A 25,280-nucleotide genomic window follows, 5' to 3' on the forward strand; every position below is an offset into this window, starting at 1 on the left:
GTTTTAATTTTTCTGAAACTAATTAACCTAATAGACAGTTAGTATTGAAGTTGGGATATACTCAGACCTGTTGCCTTCTGTGCCATTGCACCTGTCTAATTCAAAATTTTACCTGTTTACTTCCATTGCCCTAAATTTTCTGTATCAAATGGTACATTTCATTAATCATTTAAGTCACTAATTAAGAATTTGCATAATTTGTCATGATTTCAGATATGGTAACTGTACTCATGAATTGGTAATCTTCTATATTTTGTTAGCCATCTACTTATTGTATAAACAAAGATATTACATGAACATATGGCTCACCTACTCTGGTAAATTTCAGCTATACAGTTTTATAATCCCACACAGAAATCTTTAGTCTGTGTCCCGAGAGAATACAAACAGCATCTATGTGAAAGTCCTCTAACATCTATGTTTCAGCATCTGCAATCATGCATAATAAGTAACTGAGCGAGGTGGCACAGTGGTTAGCACACTGGACTCGCATTCAGGACGACAACGATGACGACGACGACAACAGTTCAAACCTGCTTCCAGCTGTCCTCATTTAGGTTTTCTGTGACTTTCCTAAATCGCTTCAAGCAAATGCCGGGTGGTTCCTTTGGAAGGGCACGGCTGACCTCTTTCCCAGTCCTTCACTAATCCGATAGGACTGATGACCTCGCAGTTTGGTCCCTGCAACCAAATCTACCAACCAAACAACCTTAAAAAGTACCTGTTTAACATTTTCTGTGAGAATTTGTACACATTCAGTGTGCATGCTTGAATAATACGTATAGAAATGTGTCCTTTGTCATAGTTTGAACATTTAACATTATTGCACCATTTATCTTGTTATCAACATTTATTAGTGAAATCTCTGTGTGAACTTCTTTGTTTGTTGAAAACATTAACTGTATTCACCAAACTGCTGTTGGTGAATGTGTTTTGGGAATCAATGCCACACGAAGCTCGTATGGTGATTAATAATGAACTTCGTTCAACTGTCTAATTCTTATAAACTGTGAATTACGAGATGGGTTTCGTGATAAGTATTGCCACTGAAACTAATATGTGTGTCACATAGTGAAACTAAAAAAAGACTTGTTGTGCCCGCTATTGTTGAACATAATTCAGCACCCAAAGTTTTCAGTTTCAATACAATGAACTAACACATGCTGCCGAGAAGAACAAGATGAGGCTCAAATCGTGTTTGAAGCATTCCATGTCCTCCGCAGTTTTTTTAAAGAGTGCCACGTGGACTAACAAGAGGACATGTGTGTCATGTGTGCTAACAAGAGGACAGTATTTTTGGATAACTGCCATCCTAAACACTGACTCTCGGGTTCTGTACAGTGTCGTTAGAAAGTGTCTGAAAAGCTTTTAAGGGTGTTTAACCAGTGAGGCTCCTGAGCAAGCAGATTCAACCAGCCTGCAAGAGAGAGTGTTGCCTAATGTGTTCTTCGTTCAGTTTTTTCAAACCGAACAAGAGCAATACAGAAATTTGATATTGGATGGAATCATGTGTCTAACCTGAGCCAGTGACTCAGCAGTTTTGTTCGCTACCGTCTACACTATGAGAGCAATCGACATTAATGGTATCAGCTTGTGTAGCTGAATTTTATATGCTAGTCATTTGATCATTTTTGGAAATCCGAATCAATATTTCTTGTGGTACTTGCCAAATGTGCTCTTCGTTCAGTTTCTTCAAACCGAACAAGAGCAATACAGAAATTGGATATTGGATGGAAGCATGTATCTAACCTGAGCCAGTGACTTGGCAGTCTTGTGTGCTACCATCTAAAATGAATACAAAGGGTATTCAAAAAGTTTTGCACAGTCGTCTCTAATTTTTTTATTTTTTGCATGAGGAGAATGAAATTTTTTGTGAACATACTTGGAACATTTAGCTATACATTGAGCCTACTCAATGTAACCTCCATCAGCTGTGATGCATCTGGCCCAACATTCTTTCCATGATGTAAATGCAATTTGGTAAAATTCTGGTGATTGACTTTTACACCATCGCTTGACGCAGGGTCTTTCTCACTATCAAATGTTTTACCATGCAGGTGGGCCTTCAGACAACCAAAGAGTTAAAAATCAGACGGAGCCAAGTCTGAACTGTAGGGAGGGTGAGGAACAATTTTCCAACCCATTTTCCTGATTTTCTTGTGCGTCTTAAGGGCTGTATGGGGTTTGGCTTTGTCATGGTGTAGTCTGATGAGCTGACCATGAAGCTTTGGTCTGTGGGTCGTGATGGCACATCGCAGCTTGTCCAATGGCAAACAGTAATGGTCTCAGTTAATTGTGGAGCCAGGTTCCAAAAAGTCAATGAAAATGACACCACACTGATCCCAGAAGAAGGAGGCCATCACCTTTCAGCCTGCTGTTCGTGAAAGTCTTGGTTTCTTCTTCCGAGGGGTACCCAGATGACGCCAGTCTATGAATTGAGTTTTGCTCTCAGATTTGGACAAAAACAACCATGTTTCATCCTGGGTAATGACACCATCAAAACACTGTTGCCACTCATCAGTAAAGGTTTTCGTGGGACGCTTCCACACATTCTTCCTCATCATTTCCATTTCTCTTGTCAATAATCTAGGAATCTAACATGCACAGATTTTTGTGTACCCTAGTGACTGTTCCAGTGATACTACACTACCCAATGACAGACGAGACATTTTAGCAAGCTGTCATGTCATCACACATCCATCTTTTTGGATGATTTGATCAATGGTCTCCTTATTCACATCACTCACTGCCGTCAATGGTCTATTGCATCGTGGATTGTCCAGTAGAGAGAAATCACCTTGTTTAAACCTATGCAACCACTGCTGGATGGTGCTGCGATCCACTGTGTCCTCCCCATAAACAGGGAGCAACTTCCTGTGAATTGCTGTGGCAGAGTCATCGCCGGACTTGAAGAGTAACTCCATCACCGACCGATGTCACAGCCTGACCTCTACTTCACTGTCCATTATGGCTCACCTGTAAATAAAAGAAATTACTTTTATTTACCAACTTACAGCTAAATGTTCCAAGTATGATCAAAATAATTTAATTCTCCTCCTGCAAAAAATAAAAAAAAATAGAGACGACTGTGCAAAACTTTCTGAACGCCCTTTGTATATCTTAATAGAACAAAAACAAGCTTCATGCAACAATGTTAAAAGAAAGATAGATGGGATGATGACAATGAGTGCTACTAACGTCAGTGATACAAATAAGAAAGTCAGATGCTAAATAAGTCAGGTGCTAAATAATATTTTGAAATTTGTGGTAAGGTCTTATGGGACCAAACTGCTGAGGTCATCGGTCCCTAAGCTTACACACTACTTAATCTAACTGAAACTAACCAATGCCAAGGATGACACCCATGCCCGAGGGAGGACTTGAACTTCCGATGGGCGGATCCGCACGGACGTGACAAGACGCCTAAGACTGCGCGGCTATCCCATGCGGCTGCTAAATATTATCTGGAAATAAGTTACAGTAGTTAAAAGGTAAATAAAAGCAGGATTGGTAATGGGGCAAAGTAAATAATTATTAAATAAGTTTATCACAGTGTACAGTGTTCTATGGTACCAGTACCCACACACAAATAGAACTAGAGGCTGTATGAGTTAAGTTGAATGATTATGGTGTGTATATTAAGTTTCATTGGCCCCCCCCCCCCCCCCTCTCTCTCTCTCTCTCTCTCTCTCTCTCTCTCTCTCTCTCTCTCTCTCTCTCTCTCTCTCTCTCTCCCTCCCCCCTCTCTCCCTCTTCCCCTCTCGCCCTCTCCTTCCCGCTCTTTTTTTTTTTTTTTTTTCCCCCCCCATCCCATGAGGGAGATCCTTCAAGTAAGTGAACAAGTTAAGCAACTTAAACTTATTTTGTTCACTCTGTTAACAACAGACTATCACTACAGTGCTATATACTTGCTTACTCCAGTTGCATTTAAAGCTTTCTCAGCTCTGTTAAACAGCTACTGTTTATCTGCTACTGATAGCTTAATATTTACACCACCATAATAATATTTATGGAATAAAAAGCCATCTGTATGCGGTATGAACAGATGCCTGCAGACAGTTAACTTTTCTGCTTGTCATAAAAATAACAGGACTTCTCAGTTACTGTTTTGAGATGATAAGAAAATTAGTAAGGGTGGCTAAGGAGGTACAGTTCCATTTCTCTTTTCCACTTGAGGGGATTATTGGTTCCTTTCTTTGTCATGGGAGCAGGTTGAAGACATTCACACTGAAATATGGAACCTGACTATGACCCCTAAGGCAGTATGTACATGGAAATAATTTTTATTTTATTAAATGGGTATTATTATTCATTGTTAAAGGGAGACTTATTTTTATTATTGGCAACAAATAACATTAAGGAGGAAATATATACACAACATTTTTTGTTTCCTTTTGCTGACTAAATACATTGATTGCTACAGAAAAGTGTATGAAACAATGGTAAGTGAAAATATGTAAAATAAGCCAGAAAGCTCTCACTCCTTTTTTTCTTATTTTTTAAAATTGTAAGTGTGTACAGACATGTGGCTATTTAAGTACTTCAAACATTTCTACTTTGAAATGAAATATTGGTTGACAAATTATTTTATTTCAGAGTGGTCCACAGCGCTGAGTCAAAGGTGTGAAAACCTGCAAAAAGATGCCGAGGTCATTAAAAACATTAAGTGGAATATATCTCAGCTTCATAAAGCCATTACCCAAAAGAGAAATGGAACTCTTGGGAAACGTTCATCATACCTCAGAAATGAACCGTTGGTGAGTGAAGTTGTGATATTTGCTGTTCGATACTGCTGATAAAATAAGTCAGGCTTTGCATTAGTTTTGCATGCTTTCATTCATCTATATTCTCTAGCGTTCTAGGGGTAGGAATGACGTCAACGCTTGACCACCCAAGAGATGTGGGTTTGCTGACTTGGAGAGTAGACGCGTGTCTGACAGCTGAAGGCAGTATTACAATGTTAAACATTTATTGTCCACAAAATTCAGCATTTGATGCTTTCGACATTTAGGCAGCCAGCAAGGGTGGTGGTAGTTTACTGCCGCAGAATGCACTGGTCAGCATTTGACATGCAGTTGTTAATATATCAGTTCAATAGCAGCAACATCATAAGGCTGGTCACCTCGTATATGTAAGTGCTCTGTTGTGTTTGTTCAAAATGAGGCTGCACACAACTTTTGTGAGATGATAGCCAGAGAATGCATGATCCTGTTCTAGACAATATACAGGCAAGGGATCTACCAGCTTTGCTTCGAGTACGTGAAATCATTCAGTGAAGTGAAGTGCTGTGGCCCTCTGCCAAGAAATACTGGCAACACTAACATCAGCCACAGGAACAGATGCGAGTGGCAGCAGTGGCTTGCCCTCATGGCAAAGGGTAACGAACTGCCCCCAGGTCCTACAAGTGAGGTGTTCAGAGGGCCTACTGGATAGTGATGGCCACAGCTACCCATCAGTCTTCACTTGTAGTTGGCACTGTGGCTATCAGTGACCAAGTTCCTCTTGACACAATAGAAGATCAAAGGCTACTCACCAAGCAGAAGGTTGACTGACACAGGCCTCTCCACTAGACAGGATAACAGCACAGAATATTAATACTATTTACACAGGATGAGCTTGTGTGCTCTGCTACAGTGGGGTAGCAATGACATCTCTCTTGGGGGCTTCAGCTTTTCACAACCCTCTTTTCTGCCATGTCAGTAAACTCCTCAGTTGCCATGTTGTCACTTTGCTACATTGCTTCCTAGAGCTCTCAGCCCTTTCAGGGTGTCAGAATAACTTCTGTGTTCACTGCAGCTCCCTCAGCAGTCCCTTCTTGCCAGCATTCCACTTGGCTATCGAACCTTGCTGCTCTGCTTCCAGCATTGCCTGGGAAGAACTTTGAAATTTTTCTTGCAGTAGTAATTTGCTGTGCAACAATTCAGTGATGAAACTGTGCAACAATTTAGTGACAAAATAGTTATGGAAAATATTTCGTCTCCCTATTTGTATGTATTCAAAATTTGAGAGCTACTTGAACAGTAACAGCTTTCTTCATTGACTTGATAGTACTGACACACGCTTTCTACTGACTAAAAGGAAATCCACAATAGATACCAGTTTAGCCTGAATGTTTTTTCAATGAACAGATGTATATAATTACTAACAAACCTGGCAGTGCTTCACAATTGGTAAATACACTGAAGAGCCAAAGAAGCTCATAAACCTGCCTAATATCGTGTAGGTCCCCCGCAAGCATGCAGAAGTGCCGCAACACGATGTGCCATGGACCCGACTAATGTCTAAAGTAGTGCCGGAGGGAACTGACATCATGAATACTGCAGGGCTGTCCATAAATCCGTAAGAGTACAAGAGGGTGGAGATCTCTTCCGAACAGCATGCTGCAAGACATACCAGAAATGCTCAATAATGTTCATGTCTGTGAGTTTGGTGGCCAGCGGAAGTGTTTAAGCTCAGAAGAGTGTTCACGGAGCCACTCTGTAGCAATGATGGTTGTGTTCGGTTCCACATTGTTCTACTGGAATTGCCAAAGTGTGTCGGAATGCACAATGGACATCAATGGCTGCAGGTGATCATACAGGATGCTTACGTACATGTCACCTGCAAGAATAGTATCTAGACATATCGGGGGTTCCATATCACTCCAATTGCACACGCCCCACACCATTACAGAGCCTTCACCAGATTGAACAGTCCCCTGCTGACATGCAGGTGTTCCCGACGCTAGCAGTGCCATATTCTGTCCATTTACATATCTCTGTATTTGAATAAGTGTGCCCATACCACTTTCTTTGGCACTTCAGTGTATGTACAGGACATGGATAGACACCCTAAACTTCTTTCCTCTCAGTACATCTCCTTCTCCTGCCTCTCTTAGTCCATTTCCTCCTCCACCTCTCTCTGTGTATCACCTCTTCCACCCCATTTCTCCATCTCCTTCTCCCACTCTCTCCTGTCTGTCAGTAGACTCATTCTCATACTCTACATCCATTTCCTCCCCCCCCCCCCCCCCCCCACCCCTCCTCCATTCTCCCTTTTTCTCCTCTCTCTGATCATGAGTCTGGTTTACTGACATCACAAATGAAACCTTGATTGGGAATTGAAGTCACTTAAAATGAATGAGCAAATCGATCCAGATGATTGGTATATGGGATATGAGAAAGAGATCTCTGCAGCTGCTAGACCTGTCAGCATAATACCTTCAATGTTAGTACTTCGCATAGTTGTAACCTGTGAATGGCAGGATTACAAACTTTCTGACAAGTCAGATTCCGTAGTAGTTTTGTAATCGTAAGACAGTAACCATAAATACAACTTTCCTATTTTCTATGAAACAGATTGAGTGGGACCCTGTCTGGGTGGAACTGTATGAGGGTGGTTTGATACGTCTGGTACATTTTCATGAAGGAATGGAGCATTTTTGTTGTGCCTTTATGATTGTTAAGCTTGAATATTCCAAAGTTCGTATAAAGAATACCAACCGTGTACAGCGTATAGCTCATTGTTGACAGCTGTCTGTGTTGGTCAGTCTGTTGGCTGCAATTGAAAATGGAGAGAACCGAGTTTTGTGCTGTTTTTAAACATTTTCATTTTAAAAGTTGGACTGCCACAAAAATAAAAATGGAATGGGATGAAGTTCACACGGGCTCTGCACCTTTGTTGAAGACCATTTACTTACCGGTTAATGAATTTAAATGTGGTCACACAAGTGACAAAGACGAAGTGCACACTGGCCATCAAGTTGAGATTGCCACATAGGAAACCTTTGACAAAATCAGCGATTCGGTACTGCAAGACTGCCAAATAGAAATTTGTGAGACTACTGTGACTGTAGGCATTTCAACTGAGCAAGTGCATAATATCATGCATGGAGAATTGGTATGAAGAAAAGTATGGCAAGGGGTGGGGGTGGAGGGTTACGATTGCTCTCAGTCAACTAAAAGTGCATCCATCACAACATTTCAACACAGTGTCTGGTGATGTTTAATTGCAATCTGCAAATTTTTTTGTGCTGATTTGATGAAACCTGAATTCATCATCACACATCAGAGTGGAGACAGCAGTCAAAAGAATGGGCAGGGGTTGGTGAAAGTGCCCTGAAGAGGGCACAGACAATTTTGTGAGCTGCTAAGGCGAGGGCCACTGATTTTTGGGATTCCCAAGAAATAATCCTCATGGATTACTTAGAAGAAGGCAGAACCAAACCTTGACCACATTGCGCTTCATTATTGGATCATTTGAAACTTGCTTCCTTTGAAAAAAGACCAAGATTGTTGACATGGAAAAAAAAGTGCTCTTTCACCAGGCTAATGCACCGCTCCACACGTCAGCGATAGCAATGGTGAAAGTACATGAATTGGGCTTTGAATTGGTTCCTCATCCACCCTATTTACCAAACTTAACCCCAGGTGACTTCTTCATGTTTCCTAACTTGAAACTTTGGCTTACTGAGAAGAAATGTTAATCAAATGAAGAAACGAAAGATGTAGACAATGAGTGTTTTGCAGAGTTTGACAGAAATTATTTTTCCGACGGGATAAAAAAGCTGGAGGAACTCTTGGGTCAAGAGTATATGTGTCAAATGAGACTGTTGAGAAGTGAATTGTATTCGAAACAAACATTTTTTTTTCTTGCTTTTTTATCAGAGTGTCAAACCAATCTCATATGTTCCTAGTTTCTCATATGGACACCCGGCAAATCTAATCAATACTGTCACTCGTAAAAAGTGCTGGTAGGTGTACCATCTGGGAGTACTCACACCCACTCATCCATATAAATGAGGGATGCTAATCCTCCTGATAATGAAGTTGCCTGTAGTAAGAGGGCTCAGTGAGTCTTAAATCAGATTGTGTACTTCTAGTGTTTTAAGAGGAAGGAGGGGACATTTGAAATAGTTTATGATAATAGCTCATGTTTGTCATGGTGTGCTCACTGTACCACCATCATGTGAGTCCACCGACAGTGTGATCCTCAAACAGCTTAATGGTGGACTGCCCTCTCCTCTCTCCTTTTATGAGATTTTAATGCACACAGTGTGCTATGGAGATCCAACACCACTTACTTTCAGGGATCAGCTACTCGAGACTGTCACACAAACTGAAGTCATTATCTTGCTGATCATGGGTTAAGCTGTGCATTTCAGCGCCCTACAGGTTATTCTACAACCGTAGACATCTCCTGTTGTCACCTGTGCTAGCAGACACTGCTCAGTAGGAAGTGGATGATGACCTATCTGGTTTATGGAGCAGATCATGAAAGGAAGCCGCTCAGATGGTGGTTCAGAAATGCTTAATGGAGGCAGTTAGGTGTTTTTAAGCTGTGTGAATGTGTCCAGGACTGGGCGGATCACATTACAATAATCATTCACCAAACTGGTGATGCATTCAGCCTGAAGTCAACAGGAACATCTAGGAGGCAGCCTGTCCCTTGGTGGAATGATGAGTATTTTTCTGCGTTCAGAGACAAGAGGGTGGCTATGCAAACATTCAGCTGATGCCCTAAAGATGCAAATCTTGTGACCTTTTGAATGGCACCATCGAAGGCGAGGAGAATAATTAGAGAGAGTAAGCAGGGGTCTTATCAAAAGTAACTGAACTCCATCAATAAGTCAACACCTTCAAGCAAAGTATGGGAAGAATTTCCAGGTGGAACTCAAAACTGTCAACAGCAGCTGTATGACAGGAGGAGGTTGTCTTCCGTTAGGTTTTTAATGAAATTTATGTGACAGAAATACTCCCCACTTCCTGGAAAGATCTGTTTCGTCTCGATTTTAAAATCGGGGAAGGATCGGACTAACACCAGTAGTGATTGTATTATTAGTCTCAAAAGCTGCATAGGAAAAGCACTGGAGTGTACTGTTAACCGGTGCCTAGTGTAGGCTCTTAAAACCTGGTTGCTAATAAATAACTCTCATTGTGGATTCATGGTGTATTGCCCCATACTCGCTAATCTGATGCTGCTTTACATGGCAGTCAACAAGCTTTCCTAAGTAAGCAACACGTGTCAGAGCCTCCTTTAATTTGGGAAAGGCCTTTGATACTGCCTGGAGACATAATATTTTGTTGCGGCTCTGCAGGTGGTGTTTACATATATGTCTCACCACTTCCATGCACTCCTTCCTCTCAGAAAGTTATCTAAGATACAAGGTTGAGGATGTCCTGTCTGACCGTTGCAAGCAGGAGAATAGTGTCCCTCAAAGTAGTGTTTTAAGTGCAAGGGTATTACGTTGGTGTTGAGGAGTGAGTCCCATACAGTGTCCTTGGATGACTTCTCCATGTTCAGCACATCTCCCACTCATGCAACAGCTACTTGGCAATTACATTTGATAGTAAAGTGGTTGGAGCAATAAATTTAAGGAAAATGTGAATTATTTGGTCTCGACTTTCGATGAAAGGCTAATGTGGCTACCACACCTTAAAGAACTAAATTGAGGTGCCTCAAGGTTTTAACAATCCTTAAATGCCCTGCTCCAACTTCATAAAATCTTTGTGATGCGCCTGGTTGAATATGGATGTCAGATTTATATGTGACTTTGGGCTTCATACCTAAACATGCTGGACACGATTCACCATAAGGATATTAAGCTGTCAACAGGAGCTTGTTGCACGAGTTCATTTGCTAGCCAGTGTGCAGAAACTGGTGAGCGTCCACTGATTATTTGACATCTCCTCGTGGGCACGCCAAGCATATAGGGCTCTGCCTGTTCCAAAATTGCCAGCATCCAACTCCATTGCCCAGCCACCACTTGAATGGCTATTTCATAATCTTCTGTGGACAGTTAGGCCATTTGGGATCTGTTTCAGGGAGAGCCTTGAGTTGTTACAGGTGGAGGGAATTAGAGTCCAGCCAAAGGTGGTGTAGATCCCCCTAGCTAGTACAGAGTAGTGGCCCACGGTATGACTTGTACGACTATCTACAGTAAGCATTATACTCCAAATTATATTTTTAAAATTAAATTTAATGAGATTTTAAATCAACACTCGGATTTTATTTTACATTTATGTGGATGGGTGCAAGCAGGGAAATTTTATCAGCTGCTCTGTCACGTTCCCCAACATTTTCCTTGGAATGGGGTTCCCAGAGCAGTTTTCAGTTTGTTTGATATCCTGAGGGCACTAGAGCATATGAGACATCATCGTGGAAAGAAATTCCTCATCTGCTCTATCCCCTTCTAGCTGTGAGCAGTAGTACCTAGTAGATTGTATGGTGCAAGAAGTGTGGGATGTTCTTCTCTTGCAGAGGAACGATTCAGAAATTCCTTCTGTTGAGTTCCAGGGCATGTTGGGGTCCAGGGAAATGAATTTTGTGACGCAGTTGCCAAGGAGGCTTGCTCCTTTCCATGTCCCGCATGCTGTTTAGTCCCCTGCAGACTGTTACCACATTTGTGAAGAGGAAGATAGTGTGTTGGTGGGAGACTTAGTAGCTGGAAGTGAAGAATAATGAGCTGCATTCATTGAAATGTTCAGAGCAATAGTGGCTTCACTCCTTCTGACCATGAAGAACTGAGCCAGTAGAACTTTACAATCCTTTGACTCGTGGATTTCTCTTACATCATGAGGAGCCCCCTGTATGGCACAGGTGTGGAACACAGCTCTCGATACAATATATGTTGAGTATATTTTATGACGACCTGCGACCTGAGGACAGATCTGTAGCTCCCACAGGAGCAGCTCTGCTTTAACTGATAATGAGGTGAGTGTGTTTTGAGATTTTCTTTCATGTCAGGACTACTTACCAAAAAATTGGGTGTGAGATTTAATGTGTTGCAGTGCAGCCCAGTCACCCATTATTTCTAAGTACTCACCCAGCCATTGTCGTCTGCCCCCCCTTTTTTAACTGTTTCTGCACAGGTGTTTTATCCTTGATTTTACCTAGTAATTCTGCTGCTTTTTGTCCAATTTTTATGCTTGGTCTTCTGTATATCTGTCTATTTTTGTGTGGGGATATAACTTGGTTTTAAATTTTATTTTTATTTTTCAGCAGCTTTTGACCCACGTCATTTTTATTTACGTCAAGCAAGGACACTAATGACGTCACCACCTAGTACCTTAAATCACTAATAATAATAATAATAATAATAATAATAATAATAATAATGAATAAGGAAAAGAAGAAGAAGAAAAGCAACCTAGTGAATTGTAATTCACCTCCATGGGAGGCAGCTTACAGACAATCTTTGAACTAAGTCTTTAATGTTACGTAACAGTCTGTGACCTTCCTTATAATGAGGAGATTGGATTTAGAGAAGCACTGTATCAAGTGCAGGTTTGTTTGGATCACATTGTTGCAATGAACATTGGCCATTTGGCTACCTCCTGCTTATGGACACTTTGCCAAGGCAGTATGGTCACATAACCTAGGGCCTGGCTGTCTGAATAAGCACCAGCTGTTGGCTCACACCAGCAGATGCTCCTGGCTGCCTGCCAATCATCACTTGAGTTGAATAGCCAGGTATAAAAGGTGCAAGAATGTTACAGAAATGATAACAAACTCTGATACAAGAAATAAATATGGTTTGGAAATATCAGGCAGTTTGTAAATAATTTAGGAGTGAAGGAAGCAACATACCAAATAGTAGGGGCTTTGACATTGATAGTCACACAAACAAGAATAAAGACTTTTATTGCTAGTTTTGTACAAACCTTTTCTCGATTTAGAGTGCCGACATTTGGCTACAGCTATATAGTGCCACCTTGGTACGCAATAGTGGGACTGCAGTTCGGCATGTATACAGGTGGAGGGGCTGTGTTGGGTGGATTGGGCGAGTGGAGAAGAGAGTCATGGAGAATGGGGTGGGGAGATAAGTGTGAGTAATGGCTTGGAGGGAGGCAGCAGGTATAGGAGACAGTAATGTGACACACAGGTGGAGGGACCAGTGAGTTTGTGCAGTTCACGATGGTAGTGACGTGGAGGGGTGACAGAATAGAGGAAGGGGAGACTGTGGGGAACGGGATGTGGGCACAGGGGATTAGTGGAGATTGGGGCCAGGAGGATTATGTAAATGAAGAATGTAGGCTTCCATCTACATAGCTCAGAAAATCTGATGCTGAGGAGAAGGATGCAGATGACACACATTGTGAAACACTCATCGAAATTGAGCATATTGCATTCAGCAGCTTTGTCTGCTTCTGAATGATGAACTCTGCTCTTGATCACAGTTTTGTGGCCCTGCCTCTGACAGTACAGGATCAGCTTGTAACATGATTGGAGCAGAATGTGCCAGATGCGTGAACAGGGCAGGCCTTGCACCTGGGTCTTCGCAGGGATATGACCCTCGCGGCATGTGATTGGGAGTGGGTGTACCATGGGGATGGATAAGGATATTATGTAGGTTGGAAGGGGGGGAGGGGAGGAGCATTGTAATACTATCACTTTGGAAGCGTGGGAGGGACAGTCAGCAGACATCTCTCATTTCCATGCACAGTGGTATAGTTATGGTGCTGTTGAATGATATGGTTCAGTTGCTCCAGTCTGGGATGATCTTGGGTGATGAGGAGGGTGCCCCTTTGTTGCTAGTTTTTGGGGTGTGTTGTATTTTTTGAGGGGGTGAGGGAAGAGATTGAGGATGTGACACAGAAATTCTAGTTTGCAGATGAAGTGTGAGGGATAGTACCTGTCTCTTAAAGACCTTAATGAGACCTTCAGCAAACACACACAAAGGAAATCCTCCCACTAACAGTCAACAGTACTAGATCCCTTCCACACACAGAATCACCCCCATAAGTCTGACCACCTTTGGATGACACATTTGCAGGGATGCCCTTGCTTATTTTTTCACGTGACCAGACATTCGATTTTTGTGCCTCATTAACTACAAAACACTTGCTACGAATGGGTTTTCAGAGAACTTAGTGAAGGATGCCATTAAACTTCTACAGATATAAACATTAAACCAATAAAAACCAGACCATAAGATAAACTAGTAAAAGGTTTGATGAAACTACTTTCTCAAGAAAAATTTTATCATGTTTATCTGGAATCAGCTGGATGTTGCTGGCAAGTTTTGAGTTACCAATATGATAAAATGAGGTGCCAATTCTGAAAATATAGTGAAGAATAAAAATGACATAAACAGTGTAATGTGCATGGTGCATCTAGTGCAGTAACTCATTGTTAACTTTACCAATATGAAAAAATCCACTCATCAGGCCATTTGCTGCTTGGTGGTACAATTTCATACTTAGAATTGAGAAACATAAACCTCAAAAGTGGTGTCCCTCTTCTCGTCTAACACAGTTATTACATACAGAAAAAAACACCAAAAACCAACTCCTAGCCAGTAAGTTCAGCCTTGGGCTTGTCCCGATTCCAGCACATCTTCACCCCTGTCCCTCTTGCCCTCAAGAGCCCAGTCATCACCATCCAGTCCCAACCCACAACCAAATTAGAGAGCATTAAAATCTACCTAGAACAGTTCTAACCCAAATCCCAAAGGAACCACCACCACCACCTCCTCCTCCTAATCCCCCTCCACCAAAACCTTTCTGATCATGAATGCCTCACTTCCTGCATTGCTTCTCAGTCCTTCCTGAAAAATATCATCGAAATCACTACTGTAGTACTTGATACTGAGGAAGATGTAGAAGAGGGCAGTGTCAGATCTCGGGTTCTTCAACACACAAAACTGTTTCTAATGACTTAATTTCTTCCATTCATACTGAGCAGTACAAAGCCCTTCAAATAATAGGCCCTTTGTAAGAGGTCACAACACCATAACCTTCTACCCATAGAATTTTCTCATTTTGAAAGTATTGAAGAGCGATCTGTTGTAATTACTAAAAACCATTCAACAGCCAAAATCACCTTTTTTCCTCCTTATATATGTATAGTGTGTTGCAGTCACTAGGTGACTCTTATATTTGAACCATGTAACAGATCGTAAATAATACTCTTTCCATATTTAAAATTAACTACTTTAGTAAGTGATTGGTCTTTAAGAATACTAAAGATCACGAAACTGTACTTTACTAACAACTGAAACATATATTTAATTCTTTCAATCCCTTTACAAGTTCTTATTATTGCATGCTTAATAGGGAAATCAACATGCTAACTCCACAATAGTTTATTTCGTTCTTGTGGCGCTTACATGCCGCAAACACAACAGGCGCACAAGAACGCTGCTGCAGGTGGGGAGGAGGCATCGGGAGCAAGCGCTCCAGACTATGAAAAAGCAATCTTGGCTGTTGATTTTTACCTTCTCCTTACTTACCAAAATACGGAAAACAACCTGCCTTGTCATTGTCGATGCAACCTCTCTTTACACCATCGCAACACATACACAAGCCTCTTCGCCATAGAACTCTACCTCTCTCAACGGGGACTTGAAAGTCTTTCTAAAATCTTGTTTATGCCACACTAGTCAACTTCGTTCTTACCTGTAACTACCATATTTTCCTGAGTGTAAGATGATGACACCCCCCCCCCCCCCCCACACACACACACACACACACACACACACACACACACACACACACACACACACACACACACACACACACACACACACACCACCACCACCACCACCACCACCCTCCCCGTTTTTAAGAAGCTCCATGAGAAAAATTTATTTTTTAACATATTGCGACTAATAAAAAGTTAAAAACTTGTATTAATGTAAGCTATGTGCCTGAAAAGTTACCATTACTCCTATTCTAAGCTAATGCCATTTATTGGTTGTCTACATTTTGATAATACAAGGAGAAATACAATGAAAAGATTGTTTACATTAATTTTTATCTTCACTGCCTCTTTTGGTTTGCCTGTCATCGGTCGTACCACTACTTTTGTCATCATACTAACAAGGAAACGGTGAAAGTTTTATCTTCGTTCTCACAAATATTTGGATGTTTCTTCCAAATATGGTGTGTTTTATTTTATTTTTGAACACACAGTGGATTTTGCCTCTCTATTGTCGTGAGAATGTTACAATGTCATTTGCTACAAAAACTTACCATCTGCCCGCCACTCTCTCATTGGCTGTGTAGAATCTGCCGATGACACCCCCTTATTGTTTGTGCCATACCTCTTGGTAAGCATTGACAACATTGCTGCATGAAACAAGTAAGTACGCCACTGGCCTCAGTCCAGACTTAGCATATCGTGTAGAAATGTATGCTGTTGTTTAGTATTTAGCCTATTTTAAAACCAATTAGAGTACAAATGGAGTCAGGCAAACTACAGTTTAAGCATGGTGGATGTTCATAAAAAGCCAAAGTACGCAGTGTAAATTCCCATGGTTGGCAACAAGACGAAATCTTCTGGCCGCTCACCACTCCCCTCCCCACAGTAATTATAGTTCTTGGCTAAGCTCGAGTCAATGTTCCCCCTCCAAGCCTTCTGTAGTGCTGTGCTTGAACAACTATGAAACATGGATGGCTATATATTCTAGGGTCCAGGTCATATGTATCAACAGCAGTTAATACGTGAATAAAAGATTGCAATCGTGATTCAGTCCAATTCCCAAACTATAGCTCGTCCCGGGATCTAGTACCATCTGTTGGTACTATCTCCGTAGTGGGTCTTTCTGCTATAAATTATTCTTGGGATAACAATTACAGACAGTTTAATGTGATTTATTTTGTTTGTTAGACATTTAACTCGCGATTAATTTTCTTTTTCATTTCATCTGAATGTTACCATGTTCTAAAGTTAATTAAAAGCTGGTAATGTTTTCCCCCCGGTATTCTAATAAGTGGACAGCTACGTAATTTTCAATTGCAGTGCACTTCATAAAACATCAGTTTCTCATAAGCAAATGAAATACTGATATGGGTTCAGAATCATGTAATGGTTTATGAAGGACAAGATTTTCACCTTTGAATGTTACCTTTACTTAAGAAGCAGCATAAATATGTGTATACGTTATCTATACATGTATGAGAAATTCTATTGCAGACCTATTCAAAGACAACAGTTTGTGAGTTGATAGAGTTTAATGCTATCAATTTTTTAAGCAGAGCATTATATTGTTATAGCACCTATTTCGTAGTTTCTCATGTCGCCATCCATTGCACTAGGGCTGCTAGTCAAATGTTGCGTGATAGATCAAACAAGATCAATGTTCTATGAAGAGCTTTTGTTTATCGGCGAATCTCGAGCCTATTCAAACGAAAATATTGTTTGCGAAGCCCTACCCTTTGGCACTCTTGAAGCTAAATTTGTACTAAACCTCAATAGCTAAAGATACATTTGTAAATGTAAGATAACCCCTGTATTAATCTATTGAACACTAAAAACATCTACATCGACAGCAATAGTATAATCTGCAGATACTATTTTCAAATGACGAATTTGGGGGAAAAAACATCATCTTTTAATCGGGTAAATATGGTACTTCACCCTTGAGGGCCAGATATACAAGCAAATGATTTGGGAACCAGGGTGGCTGTCATGAACTGACCTTTGCACATGCCACTTGAAGAGGTATTCCTTGGGTTGGTAAAATTTTATTGTGACATCTGGTACTGCTTACCACCCCCCTTTTCCCATTTTACAGAAAATGTGCTTAGCTGATATTAAAAGTAGTTACATAAATAAATGCAACAAAGTGGTGACCCAAATGGTACTCTTTTTGGGATGTTGGTCTGTGCTTGGAATTTATTCAGAATGTGAGGAAGAACTTACTGTTAGCTGAACTTCACCACATTAGGAATACAATGGTGGTAACTTACTACATGTTGCCTTTATAGATGTTGTTTGGTAGCATTATTATGTTGTACACTGATTATTTAGCCCTCAAATAGAAATTGTATGTAGACAGTAAACAGTGATAAAACAAATACAGAATGCACTTGTTGGATAATAACTTGAAATATGATACCCATGCTTTATACTGGCTTGTATCATAGTTCATTCATGATTTAGCAGGTTAGTAAATTTGTAACACAGTCACTAAGCCTGACAAGATAGTACACAAGTGTATCTCATCATCTGTACACACACATGCCTTAGCACATGACATTAATTACTTTAACACAAGAAAATACTTCCTTTGTGAGAGTCCGGTCATTCACATTTTAATTGCTTATGATTCACACTTAGTATAGTAAGAAAACTGTGTACAAATCTGTAAAGTGAGTGAGTGTAGTATAACTGTTAATTAGTACCACTTATCCCTGCGCTTGGAGTTGATTAGAGACTTCACACACGTCTTGTACATACTGATGGGTACTGCAGTGTGCAACTACTTGGCATAACAGAAACAATTTTTATATTATACCTCCTTGTGTCACAATACCTGTACTTGCAGCAAAACAGGTACCACTGTCTCCTTTTTCTCTTTTGCTATCTCTATATCTCTTTTGCTGTTCCCTTCCTTTGATAGTATTTAAATTAGAACCATATAACATATGCAAATAAGCTGACTAGCTTTGTTACTGTATGGCAGATATAACCTATTGGAGTCTGATCCACAGCACAAGTATTCATTACTGTTGCATTTGCCCAACACTGTAGAGAGAGAGAGGGAGAGAGGGTATCTGTCATTCTATATGTCTCTCACACCATGGAACTCCAATGTACTTTCTCAGTCATTTGTTATACCAACATTCACTAGTAAAATTATGGATTGGGCACTTTCCTCTGTACCGTTATATAAACCAAAAAGCCTTTAAACACTTCTCTCTCTCCCCCCACTCCCCCCTCTCCCCCCACTCCCCCCTCTCCCCCCACTCCCCCCTCTCCCCCCACTCCCCCCTCTCCCCCCACTCCCCCCACTCCCCCCACTCCCCCCTCTCCCCCCACTCCCCCCACTCCCCCTCTCCCCCCACTCCCCCCTCTCCCCCCACTCCCCCCTCTCCCCCCACTCCCCCCTCTCCCCCCACTCCCCCCTCTCCCCACTCTCCCCCCCACTCTCCCCCCCACTCCCCCTCCCCACTCCCCCCCCACTCTCCCCCCTCACTCCCCCCCACTCCCCCCTCTCTCCCCCCTCTCTCCCCCCCTCTCTCCCCCCCTCTCTCCCCCCTCTCTCCCCCCTCTCTCCCCCCTCTCTCCCCCCTCTCTCCCCCCTCTCCACCCCTCTCTCCCCCCAGGGAGTCCACAACTCTTTTGTGGATACGTGCGTGGCGAGCACGGGGCCCCGAGCCATTGCAGCCTTCTTTCTCTCCCGGGCTGCATTTCCTTTCCCTTCCCCTCCTTCCCCCTCCATGCTCCTTTCCCCTCGCCCTCTCCTCTCCCTCTATTGGTGCCCTTGCTTATGTTGGCCCCCGCTATCCTCCTGGTTCTGTTGGTTTTACGCTCCGGCTTTGTTGCGTAATCATTTCCTCGTTTTGGCATTCCGTGGTCCCCCTCTGGGGTTTGACCTCCATTCCAAAATTTCTCTTCCGTAGTGTGAGCCATTTGGGGAAGAGCACCTTACCTAGTGTCTCCGACGTGCGCCCTCCTAGTACATTTCACCTTTTCTTTTACATCGTTGTCTGATGCTAGGGTGCATAGCCAGCACGGTAGCCAGCCCGTGTGGTGGGGTCGCTATGTACCCTTTTGGTTGAGCCCCCTGAACACACAGGGATGACACTTCTGATACCTGAGCTGTGACCTCATCATGCATGCCGTGGAGTGGTTGCTCGTCATCCTGGAGCATCGGAACTCCCGGCAATGGCCGCCGTGCCAGACGGCCCTTGCTGTGGCTGGGTGGCGCCCGTGAGGAGAGCCCCTGATCAGAGTGGGTGGTATCAGGGCGGACGTTATGCAGATGAAACGCATACGGGTCCAAAACTCTGGCTGTTCTTCCGCGGCCGTCTCTCTGCGTGGAACTGATTCCTCAAGTGCTGCTTCTCTTGCCCTTTCGGCCTTCCCTTCCATGGCTACCCCCTGGGAAGAGGGTCAGGCCCGTCGTCTAGGGGCAAAACCTTTCCCCTGTTATCTAGTTTGCACCAGGACTGATGGAGATACTTTCACCAGTGTCAAACCTTTATTCTTTGTGGAACACATTGAAGACAAGTTTGGCGAAGTGGACTCCCTGAGCAAGATGTGGTCTGGTTCGTTGCTGATAAAAACTGCTTCAGCTGCCCAATCTGCGGCCCTTCGTGCCTGTACCCATCTTGGCACAATTCCTGTGTCCATTACCCCTCACCAGTCTCTAAATATGGTACAAGGTGTGATTTTTCACAGGGACCTCATCCTTCACACTGATGAGGAACTTCGGGACAATCTCGGGCTTGTTCACTTTGTTCGGCGTGTTCAGAAGGGTCCTAAAGATAATTGTATTGATACTGGTGCCTTTATCCTGGCCTTTGAAGGGGATACCCTTCCTGAGAAAGTTAAGATCATGGTCTATCGCTGTGATGTGAAGCCGTACATCCCACCACCTATGCGGTGTTTTAAGTGCTTGCGTTTTGGCCACATGTCTTCTCGCTGTTCCCAGGACCCTCTCTGTGGTGACTGTGGACGTCCACTCCATGAGGGGAGTCCCTGTGTTCCCCCTCCTGTATGTGTAAATTGCCATGGTAGTCATTCTCCACGTTCACCAGATTGCCCAGTATATAAGAAAGAAAAAAAGATACAGGAGTATAAGTCCCTTGATCGTTTAAGCTACACAGAGGCCCGTAAGAAATATGCACGATTGCACCCTGTGTCCATGACATCTAGTTACGCCTTGGTTACATCTTCAGCCCTTCCTCCCCCTTCCTTACCCCCATCCCGGACCCCTCTCCTCCCCCCCACCCCTGCGGCTCCCACATCATCTCCTCTGGGCGCTGCTCCCCCTCCCCAGCCGGAGAAGTGTCCCACTCCTTTGGCGTCTGCCGGTCAAGGGCGCCTCTCCCGGGATGCCCCTTCCCGGCCCCTTCCAGGTCAAAGGTCTGCTGCCGCGCGGCGACCGCGAGAGCCGCGGTCTATCGGCCCTCAGGTCGCCCGGTCTCTTTCTGTTCCTGATCTTGCTGCAGCTGGCTCCTTTATGCCACACAGCCCTCCTCGATCTCAGCCTGAAAAGAAGAAGAAACATAAGTCCTGGGACAAAGAGCCTCTGGTGTCACCGGAGGTCCCTTCCCCGATTTCACCACCGGATATAAAATTAATTTTTGGTATGGCGGGTACCAGGTCGAGATTCATTGGGAGAGTGCTTAGAAAATGTAGTCCATCAACAAAGGAGGTGGCTTACAAAACACTAGTTCAACCTATACTTGAGTATTGCTCATCAGTGTGGGATCCGTACCAGATCGGTCTGACGGAAGAGATAGAGAAGATCCAAAGAAGAGCGGCGCGTTTCGTCACAGGGTTATTTGGTAACCGTGATAGCGTTACGGAGATGTTTAATAAACTCAAGTGGCAGACTCTGCAAGAGAGGCGCTCTGCATCGCGGTGTAGCTTGCTCGCCAGGTTTCGAGAGGGTGCGCTTCTGGATGAGGTATCGAATATATTGCTTCCCCCTACTTATACCTCCCGAGGAGATCACGAATGTAAAATTAGAGAGATTAGAGCGCGCACGGAGGCTTTCAGACAGTCGTTCTTCCCGCGAACCATACGCGACTGGAACAGGAAAGGGAGGCAATGACAGTGGCACGTAAAGTGCCCTCCGCCACACACCGTTGGGTGGCTTGCGGAGTATCAATGTAGATGTAGATGTAGATTCTGACCTGTCATTCATGGATGTCGCCCCCTCCTTGTTGGTGACGGGTGGGGACCCGGCGGTATGACTGGATTTAGCGTGTTCAGCCCTCATTTAAACCATCATTCTGTGGTTCTCCAATGGAATTGTAATGGCTACTATTGTCACCTTCCGGAATTGAAATCCCTTCTTTCGTCCTACTCTGCAGCTTGTGTGGTTCTCCAGGAATCTCATTTTACTGATGCTCACTCACCGACCCTCTGTGGGTTCCGTGTTTTCTGTCGAAATCGGGTCGGACCCTTGCAGGCTTCTGGTGGCGTTTGTACGTTGGTCCGTACAGACATTGCTAGCACGTGGATTCCTCTCCAAACTACATTGGAAGCGGTTGCTGTTAGGGTCCACTTAGACTATGCAGTCACCGTTTGCAATCTTTATCTCCCTCCTGACAGGACTCTTACACCTGCTGCCTTAACCACCCTTCTTCAGCAACTTCCTCCTCCGTTCCTCCTCCTTGGGGATTTTAATGCTCATCATCCTTTGTGGGCCAGTGCCTTTCCATCTAGACGAGGTCTTCTTATAGACCAATTTATTGCAGACCACGACCTGTGCCTTCTTAATGATGGCTCCCCTACTCATTTCAGTGCTGTTCATGGTACCTTTTCTGCCATTGATCTTTCTCTTTCTTCTCCCTCTCTCCTCCCTTCATTACACTGGTCGCCACACGACGACCTTTGTGATAGTGACCATTTCCCGTTGATTATCACGATCCCTTCCCGCTCCCCGATGGACAGGTTACCTCGTTGGTCTTTCCACCGCGCCGATTGGCCTCTATACACTGCACAGGTCGAGTTTTCTCCCTCTTTGTCGGGTTGTATTGATGACGTCCTACGTGACGTGTCTGACGCGATTGTTTGCGCTGCTAACCTTGCTGTCCCGCGCTCATCTGGACCATTTCGTCGCCGGCAAGTCCCGTGGTGGAGTACGGCCATCGCCATTGCCATCCGTGATTGCCGTCAAGCTTTGCAACACTTTAAGAGGCACCCATCCGTAGCCAGCCTTACTACCTTTAAGCGCCTTCGCGCTAAAGCCTGTTATTTAATCAAACAGAGCAAGCGGATATGTTCTTCCTTGGTTCCACTGTCCCTCTGTCACGGGTATGGGCTACACTTCGCTCTCTCCAAGGTTGCCATCGGCAGTCCACCCTCCCAGGCCTTCACCTCCCAGATGGCATTTGTACGGACCCATTAGTTCTCGCAGAACATCTTGCGACCCATTTTGCGGTGGCATCAGCGTCAGCCTCCTATCCAGCTGCTTTCCTTCATCAAAAACCGCAGGCTGAAGCTCTCACCTTATGTTTCACCACTTGTGAGTCAGAATCTTACAACGAACCTTTTAGTGACTGGGAATTTCTTTCTGCTCTATCTTCTTCTCATGATACGGCCCCTGGCCCAGATTCCATTCATAACCAACTGCTTCACCATCTCAGTGCTCCACAACGGCAACATCATCTTCGGGTGTTTAACCGTATCTGGCTCCAGGGTGACTTCCCTTCTCAGTGGAGGGATAGCATTGTGGTTCCTGTCCTTAAGCCTGGTAAGAACCCCCTATCTGTTGACAGCTATCGGCCAATTAGTTTGACCAATGTTGTTTGTAAGTTACTTGAACGGATGGTAGCCCGTCGGCTCACTTGGGTCCTCGAATCTCGGGATCTATTGTCCCCTTACCAGTGTGGCTTTCGAGAGGGACGATCTCCAATCGATCATTTACTTCACTTGGAATCCGCAGTTCGGCAGGCTTTTTCCCAGCGCCGCCATTTGGTTGCAGTGTTTCTTGACCTTCGCAAGGTCTATGACACGGCCTGGCGCCATCACATCTTACTAACCCTTCATCAGTGGGGTCTTCGGGGCCCACTCCCGATTTTTATCCGCCAGTTCCTGATCCATCGGTCATTCAGAGTTCGAGTTGGTACGGCTTTTAGTTCTCCACGGACCCAGAAGACGGGCATCCCACAGGGTTCTGTCTTGAGTGTCCTTCTTTTCCTCATTGCTATCGATGGACTTGTGGCCTCTGTCGGTACCTTGGTCGCCCCTGCCCTGTATGTGGATGATTTCTGCCTTTGGGTTAGCTCCTCCTCGATGCCATCTGCAGAACGGCAGCTCCAGGTGGCTATACGGCATGCCTCTGTATGGACCCTCTCACACGGGTTTCAATTCTCCCCTTTAAAATCGCGGGTGGTCCACTTCTGTTGCCGTACTACGGTCCACCCTGATCCAGAGTTCTATCTCGCTGCACAAAGATTGCCTGTGGTTCCACAGTTTCGTTTCCTGGGTCTTCTTTTCGACAACAAGCTCACTTGGCTGCCCCATATCAGACTCCTGAAGGTAGGATGTTTCCGTAAACTCAATATCCTTCGCTTCCTTGCCCACCCCTCTTGGGGTGCGGACCGTTCCCTCCTCCTCCGTCTTTATCGTGCTCTAGTTCTGTCACGTTTGGACTATGGTTGTCAAGTTTATGGTTCAGCTGCTCCTTCCACACTGCACGTGCTGGATCCAGTCCACCATCGTGGTATCCGTTTGACCACTGGTGCCTTCCCTACTAGCCCTGTTGATAGTCTCCTGGTTGAAGCTGGGATCCCCCCCCCCCCCCCCTTTCTGTTCGGCGGTCCCAGCTTCTGGTGTCTTATGTCCTCACTATCCGTTCTTCTCCCACTCATCCTTCCTATTCTATCCTGTTCCCAGATCATGGACGTCGCCCACCTGACTCCCGCCCTCGGGCGGGTTTACCGGTTGGGCTGCGCCTTGTGTCTCTTTACCGTGATTTTCAGCTTCCTTCTTTGTCCTGTCTTCCTCGCTCACTCCCCTCCACCCCTCCTTGGTTAGTTCCTCGGCCTCGAATTCGGATGGATCTCCGCCGCGGTCCGAAAGATTCCATCCCCCCGGTGGTGTTCCGTTCCTTTTTCCGCCAAATTTTATGGGAGTTTCGGGATGCTGTTGTTTTTTACACTGATGGCTCTAAATCTGCTGATCATGTTGGGTATGCCTTCACGTCCTTTGTTGGAACGGAAAATCATCTGCTGCCACCTACATGTGGGGTGTTTACTGCGGAATTGATGGCAATTTCCCGGGCCCTTACCTTTATTAAACAATCCCAACACAACCGCGTTTTGTCATGTACGGACTCGATGAGTGGCCTTCTTGCTATTGACCGGTGTTTTTCGCGCCATCCCATGGTCTCTGCCATCCATGACCATCTCGCTGATCTTCACCGTGCTGCTTGTTCCATTGACTTCCTATGGGTCCCGGGCCATGTGGGTATCCCGGGTAATGAGCTCGCTGATCGTTTGGCTGGGGGAGCAGTACTTACCCCCGTTTTCTGTAACCCCTCCTGCAGCGGATTTACGGCTTCACATCAAATCCCACTTCGCACAGTCATGGGCCAATTCTTGGGAGGCTACTCCACTGTCTAAAACTTCGTGCAATTAAGGTGACACCAGGCCCATGGCGTTCTTCCTTTCGCCTCTCCCGCAAGGACTCGACCACACTGTGTCGTCTCCGCATTGGCCATACCAGGCTGACCCATGGTTTTCTTTTGCGTGATGAGCCACCCCCGCTATGTGGTTGTGGAGCCTTCCAGTCAGTGGCCCACATTTTGGTTGAATGCCCCCTTCTTTTGGCTCTGCGTGCTAAGTACAGACTCCCCCACACTTTACCTTCGATATTGGCTGACGATTCCCAGA

The 25,280-nt window shown here is 44.3% G+C and overlaps 1 protein-coding gene across 1 annotated transcript in view; it reads left to right on the forward strand.

Annotated features, from left to right (window-relative positions):
- Positions 1–25,280, forward strand: part of LOC124711991 — a 156,529-nt gene that overhangs the window by 39,930 nt on the left and 91,319 nt on the right. Inside the window, exon 7 of the mRNA XM_047242276.1 lies at positions 4,597–4,757. Coding sequence (XP_047098232.1) covers positions 4,597–4,757 — 161 coding nt within the window. The remainder of the gene's footprint in view (positions 1–4,596; positions 4,758–25,280) is intronic.

Source organism: Schistocerca piceifrons, chromosome 8 (assembly GCF_021461385.2).
Source record: "Schistocerca piceifrons isolate TAMUIC-IGC-003096 chromosome 8, iqSchPice1.1, whole genome shotgun sequence".
Lineage (NCBI taxonomy): Eukaryota > Metazoa > Arthropoda > Insecta > Orthoptera > Acrididae > Schistocerca > Schistocerca piceifrons.